This window comes from Polistes canadensis, unplaced genomic scaffold (genome assembly GCF_001313835.1).
Source record: "Polistes canadensis isolate GaletaPanama2010 unplaced genomic scaffold, ASM131383v1 scaffold_224, whole genome shotgun sequence".
Lineage (NCBI taxonomy): Eukaryota > Metazoa > Arthropoda > Insecta > Hymenoptera > Vespidae > Polistes > Polistes canadensis.
The window spans coordinates 254,087-261,146 of NW_014569771.1; the positions used below are offsets into that span (position 1 = coordinate 254,087).

The 7,060-nt window shown below is 26.8% G+C and overlaps 1 protein-coding gene across 1 annotated transcript in view; it reads right to left on the bottom strand.

Annotated features, from left to right (window-relative positions):
• Positions 1-5,649: 5,649 nt before the first annotated feature.
• LOC106790216 (protein stum) overlaps positions 5,650-7,060 on the bottom strand; it is a 4,500-nt gene continuing 3,089 nt past the window's right edge. The window contains exons 3-5 of the mRNA XM_014754967.1: positions 6,815-6,941; positions 6,553-6,747; positions 5,650-6,161 (exon numbers count right to left, since the gene is read on the bottom strand). Coding sequence (XP_014610453.1) covers positions 6,034-6,161; positions 6,553-6,747; positions 6,815-6,941 — 450 coding nt within the window. The 3' untranslated portion in view covers positions 5,650-6,033. The remainder of the gene's footprint in view (positions 6,162-6,552; positions 6,748-6,814; positions 6,942-7,060) is intronic.

A 7,060-nucleotide genomic window follows, 5' to 3' on the forward strand; every position in this document is an offset into this window, starting at 1 on the left:
TTATATATATATTGTAAGCAAAATTATAAGATCAATTTTTTCTTCGATCTTTTTTTTTGTTTTTGTTTCAACTCAATTCGTTGTCATAATTATTGGCATATTTAATATACCTCCACTCTACGCAAATATACCCTACTCTGTTACTATATACTCTTACTTACTTATATACTTACTACCATACGTTAACCGACATACATTTAATTTAATTTGATTTGATTTGATTTTTGTGAACGAAAATTTATATTCTTTTATTTTTTATATTTTTTTTTCCCTTGTTGTTTTCATCGTTTCACACACGATGAACATATTTCTATACTTTTTTGGCACTCTTTTCTTGTTTCGATCGTTTTTTTTTTTTTTTTTACATGCACCTTTCTCGAGTCTTCTTAATGTAAATAAAAAGAAAATACGAACTGTGACGTATATAAATAAATAAATCGTTAGCGTTGAAAGATCAAATTCGACAAGATATTGTTTAACACGTTGATCGCCATTTAATCCAAAAATCTGGATTACAACTATATGTTTCTATTTGGGGGCCACTTAAGCCGAAATTCGGATGACATTTAAATAGGTTTTATCAAGTATAATTTGTATAAATTTCATTTCTAAAACGATATTATTAATGTTCCTATAACGAATGATAAGTAAAATAATTTAAAAGTCTCGAGTCGAATTGTGAATTAAACAGACAACTGTTGTTAAATTTTCGAATCGTGCAGCCGGTGATAAAAGGGATTTTTATGACGATTGTTTGTTTACAAAAGTTTTATCTGATTATAGATAATGTGTGCGCGAGTCTATAAAAGAAAAAGTTAAAAAAAAAACACTCGTTATCATTAATTGTAATAAATTAAAATTTTGTAGAAACGTATATATAATGTTAGGACAATGAAAAACAGAGTAAGTTCAGTAGATTTAAAAACAGAAAAAATATAAGATTGTCAAAAAGTAAAGAAGAAAGATAAGAAAAAATGAAAACACCGCTGTATTTTAGATCATTTCGTTAAATAAATTTATTTTATAGCAAATAACGATATTTTAATATAAGATAAAATTGCAAAGAATAAAGAAATTAATATGAGACATAAAAAAATTGCTTTTAAATCAATTCGAGTTAAGATGCAGTAAACAAACAATATAAACATTTTAATTGCAACGTGAATTTTGGTTACAGAAACAGTTTCAGATTTACGGATGGCGATAAACGTGTTAAACAGTTTGTAGATAATGTATATATATATATATAATATTATATATATATATATTTGTTTTTTATTTCGATATATATTATAGAAAGTATTCCAAGATGGTATTATTACGATGCTAAGTATTTTATTTAAGGCCGGAGATTAGACGAAAGTCACCGTAACTGATAAAAATAATAAATAAACAAAAATATCGCGCGGGAAAAAAAATTTCTCTCAGGATAGTTCCTTCCTTTGTAGTTTATATATTTATTTTCACGGATATATATACAGGATGTCCCACATTATTCAAGTCACGATTTTTCAAGTACTTTGCGATAACCTGACAAAATATACTTTAAACAAAAGTTCATTTGTTTTTGATTGACTATACATTGCAATAAAAAAATGTTCGAAAAACATTTCTTTTTTTTATGTTTTTTAAGGCTACCTTTATTTTTTTATATAACACTTAGTATTTTTGACTTAACAATACATTTTCTACGAGTTAACATTAAACTGCGATTTGCTCCCGTGAGAATATACTTTTAATATTTTTTATACTTATAGCAAGCGGATTTTAATGATATTTATATTAAATTAAAGTATACTCTTTTGTCTACGCGTAGAATATTTTTTCGAGTTATAAATTTAGCATGTAAAGTTCTGAAATGTCAGAGAATGCAATGCTGTAAATTGTGCATCTTTGCTATTTCTTTGAAAAGTTTTGGTAAATAATTTTTACACTAAAAGTGAATAGATTTTAATGATTTTTATATTAAATTAAAGTACACTCTTTTGTCTACGTGTAAAATATCATATCGAGTAATAAATCAATCTGAAAATTTTCATAAAATGACAAAGAATGCGATGCTGTAAATATTTCCTACTTTGCCATTTCTTTGAAAAGTTTCGGCAAATATTTTTAATACTTTTAGCAAATAGATTTTAATGAAACTTATATTAAATTAAAGTACACTCTTTTATCTACAAGTTGAATATTCATTTGAGTTATAAATCAATTTGCAAGGGTTCATAAAATGGCAAAGAAAAGTTTGCGAATCAGGCATTGTTCACATTGCCTAAGGCCAGGCATTGTTAACATTGCCGGGGGAGGTTTGGAACCTAGGCCGGCAATGTTAACAATGCCTGGTTTTAGGCAATGTGAACAATGCCTAATCCGCTAATTTTTCTTTGCCATTTTATGAACCTTTGTAGATTGATTTATAACGCGAAAAGGTACTCTACGCGTAGACAAAAGTGTGAACTTTAATTTAGAGTAAAAATCATTAAGATCCGCTTGCTCTAAGTATAAAAAAAATTTGCCAAAACTTTTCAAAGAAATGGCAAAGTAGGAAAAATTTGCAGCATCGTATTCCTTGCCATTTTATAAACTTTTTCAGATTGATTTATAACTAGATATGATATTCTACGCGTAGACAAAAGAGTGTATTTTAATTTAATATAAGAATCATTAAAATCTATTCAGTTTTAGTATAGAAAATATTTACCGAAACTTTTCAAAAAAATTGCAAAGATGCACAATTTATAGCATTGCATTCCCTGACATCTTATGAACCATTACAGATCGATTTATAATTTGACAGAGTATTTTCCTCGTAGACAAAAGAGTATACTTTAATTTAATATAAATATCATTAAAATCCGGTTGCTATAAGTATAAAAAATATTAAAAGTATATTCACGGAAGCAAATCGCAGTTTAATGTTAACTTGTAGAAAATGTATTGTTAAGTCAAAAATACTAAGTGTTATTTAAAGAAATAAAGGTAGCCTTAAAAAATATTAAAAAGTAAATTTTTTTTATTGCAATGTATAGTCAATCAAAAACAGATCAACTTTTGTTTAAAATATATTTTGTCCGGTTATCGCAAGTACTTGAAAAATCGTGACTAGCGTTATGTAGGACACCTTGTATATATGCATCTATAAATATATAAATAATATATATATATATAACATATCTATATATATATATATGTGTGTCCAGTAAGTCACAGGAATTTTCTTATAACGTATATTTAAAACAATCAATATTTTCTTGTAATACAATTTTTTTCCAATTTCTTCTATACAGACACGTATTTTATAAATATTAGACTTTTCAATTGATAGAAATTTTATTGTAAAAGAGTATCATAATTTAAAAGAAGTATAATTGTACATAATTTATAAGAAAATTAGTCTAATAAAAGATATGCTCATTTATCTCAAAAGTATTAAAAGATATAATTATAAGATACAAACCAAGTATTATCTATGAAAATAATAACTGTATATTTATTATATTTCGTGTAAAGATGTATAAATATTCTTATGAAACGAATTTTTTTGATCATTTAAGTACAATAATAATATTAAAAAAAAAATATATATATATGTATAATCCTAAACTAGTTTTCTGTGTATAATAATTGAAAAGTTTTGAATTACAAGCAAATATCATGTATTTAAAATTCACAGTGAATACAAATATTTCTGCGACTGACTGTACATATCACACAAGTATTATGAATTTTTATCACGACAAACGGCATATGCATGCTTCGTGAATTTTCTTTTTTTTTTTTCTATGAAAACGCCAGCATGTACACGTAATTATCTCGACACTGTATATACGTTACAAGAAAAGGCCAAATAATACAAAAAGACATTAAAAAAACGGATATAACAAAAATATTCAGTTACAGTTTACACTCGAATTATGAATGATATATAAAAATATGGAGAGAGAGAGAGAGAGAGAGAGAGAGAGAGAGAGAGAAAGAAAGAGAGAGAGAGAGAGAGAGAGAGAGAGAGAGAGATATTTGAAAAATAAAATATTTTTTGACAAAGATAAAAGATTGACATGAACAAAGCTAATCCCTTTAATTTTTACTAACCTCGATCGATGAACAATTTTATTCGTTTTTACTTTTTAAATTAACTAATTTCTTTATTTCAGTAATTGACGATATAATAAAATTAATAATATTAATAATAGATAATAATAGATAGAAAGGTGAATATATTTATGAGGAATGATATATGATTTAGTATATCGAAAAGACATCTTATTTTTTTTTTTTTTATTTAATATTTTTCGATAGTAAAATATCATTTAATTGTTACTACGATCGCGTTTTATTTATTTGTTTCGTATAAAAATGTAATATCGTTATAACAACAAATTAGATATTTGAAAAATATTTTCTTTAATTTTAATAAATTTAAAAGACACGATTTAATTTTATTTCAATTCGTAATCTTGGATAATCAAAAATTTGATTTTAATGAATATAAAACACGTATTTTATAATAATAATAGTATATTTTATATTAAAAAAAAGGAAAGGAATGTAGAAGAGCTTCAAGAGGCAGTGAGTAAATGAAAAAGTGGCGTAAGTAATATATTTTCATATTTACAAGAAAAGTAGGTTAGTAGTAGTAATAATTGTCGAGATTTCCACGTTCGTGGACGCAAATATGCACGCATATACACTTGCACACTTACACACATACGTATACACGCAATAAACATACACGCAGATAATGCATCTCGTATAGTGCGTTCAGCATGTAAAAATATAAACTGACGTTCATGTTGTGTGAACTTTATTAGTACAATTCACACGGAAGAGCTTTGGAAAAAAAGAGAAAAGCTCTTTTAACTTAAAAGAGCGTTGAGCTATACACTTTCGCGCTCTTTTTTTCAAAAATGTTATTCGTTAACGTTTGCCCAATAAAAAACAGTCGTCTCGTTTAAGGAGAGTTTAACAAATATTCGGAATTTTTCAAGATATTTTCATTTAATATTTCAACGGGAAGTGAAAATCATACTTAAACGAATAATATATGATACATTTTTGTTATAAAGACATTTCAAACAAAATTAAGTAAAATAATATAACAGTTTGAGTATCTTACGATGAAATACATGAAAACAATGTCTTATATCTATGATCGATTTCTGCTTTGTCAAAATTATAATCTGTGAATATTTTTAAATATAAATAGTGTGACTAAATTTATGCTTTAAAAATTTCGGAATCGATTATTCTTACGCAAAGAAGAAAAAAAGAAATCAGAATCCAGAAAACTGTTCACTTTATTAGATATAAAATTATGAAATATATGATGTGTGTTAGGCTAGTGTATATTTCAATTATGTTTATTTTATTTACTGAAAATAAATGCGAGATATATTAATAATTCGATATTTCAAATATGTAACCGTGTCTGGTAAAAATTTTTGATTCGATTAAATATCTTTAAAGCATCCACTAATATATTACTACTCACAACCATAAGTAGGAACATGTTAAAAATTCAATAATACGACGAAATGGTGTCTGCATTTAAACAGGAAGTGGATATTTTAAACATATTATTCAAACAAATTTTCAATAAAACGTATCATCACATTTCAGTAAATAAAACAAATATAATTAAAGTATACGAAAATCATATTAGAAAATCTTGTAAGTCACAGAAACAAATGATTCCCATATCTATATGGTATACATCAATTATTTATGTTTTGACTGCGTACAAAGAATATCTTGTTCGCTTTTTTTTTTGTAACAACTCGTACAAAAATTGATCGTTTGAAGAAAAATTACTGAAAAATCTCCGAATGATATGTAAGATAAGGTCTCCTCGTAAATAGGACAATGTCGAATGATAAAATCACTTATCATTCTTACCAAATCGTGATAACATGGTCTTGTGAAAAAACTAATGTGAATAACCGTTTCGTCGATCTTTTACAAAGAACGAATAAACGAACGTTTCACGTTTTTCGGTTCACGTAGGAGGAAGAAAAAACAGGAAGAATAATCGATTGTTCAACGTGCTCTTTCGATTCCTCTCAATGATTGACTGGGTACCCCAGGTGGTAAGCCAGATCCTTCACCGGTTCTTGCTTCAGGATCACCATTTGCTGCTTCTGAAGCTTTATATCTTTTGTACTTTCCTGAAATCGAAAAAGAACAACATTATAATACATTTTCTTAATTATTAATGTATCTAGTGTGCATATTAATTCGATGACTTTTTATTTTTCAAACGATCGTAATTTCTGTTTTGAATTCGAATTTTGTTACCACCGTTAACGTCATCATTTACAAGAAAAATATTTTTTCGGTTATGAAAAGTATACTTTAAGGTTTACTGTACAAGTTACAGGTCTGTCAAATATTATAATGACTTGTCAGAAATATTACTTTCGTCATTGTTCATTTGACGGATTTTAAATGAAAAAATTGATTCGTTGAATGTACCGAAATAATTTTTACGATATTAGAAAAAGGCATCGAATTCATTTGTACACCTGATCAAAATGATTTCAATATAAATTGACTTACTTGCCAAACGAATCATCGTAACGCCCCACCAAACGCTCCAACCCCATCCAACAAGACAAAATAGAACTGTGAATAATTGGCTCACTCCTACTATCAGGTTAACGATAAATGCACCGAATCTTGCTTTAATATTAGCCACGGCTGAAAATCTTGGTTGTCCTGTGCAAAAATTAAAAAGTCCGCTCCAAACGGTTCCTACAAAAATGAAAGAAAAATTCAAAAGAAAAAACATCAATCGCGAGATTATCTGTTTATTTCTTACCTGTACCAGGTAATAAAACATTCCAAACAAGACAAAACCAAGCTAATGGAACTGGTAAACAAGGAATGGCACCTCGCATCAAAGAGTTGTGTTCCACCAAGACGTCAGGTATCTTATCCTTTGGTTCCTATAATTAATAAAAATAATAAAAAAGTAAATTTTTACGCGAGAAAATTATTATATTATTAATAAATTATTTCGATGTTAGATTTTGTTAAATATATGCGCGAAAAAAATATATTTTCT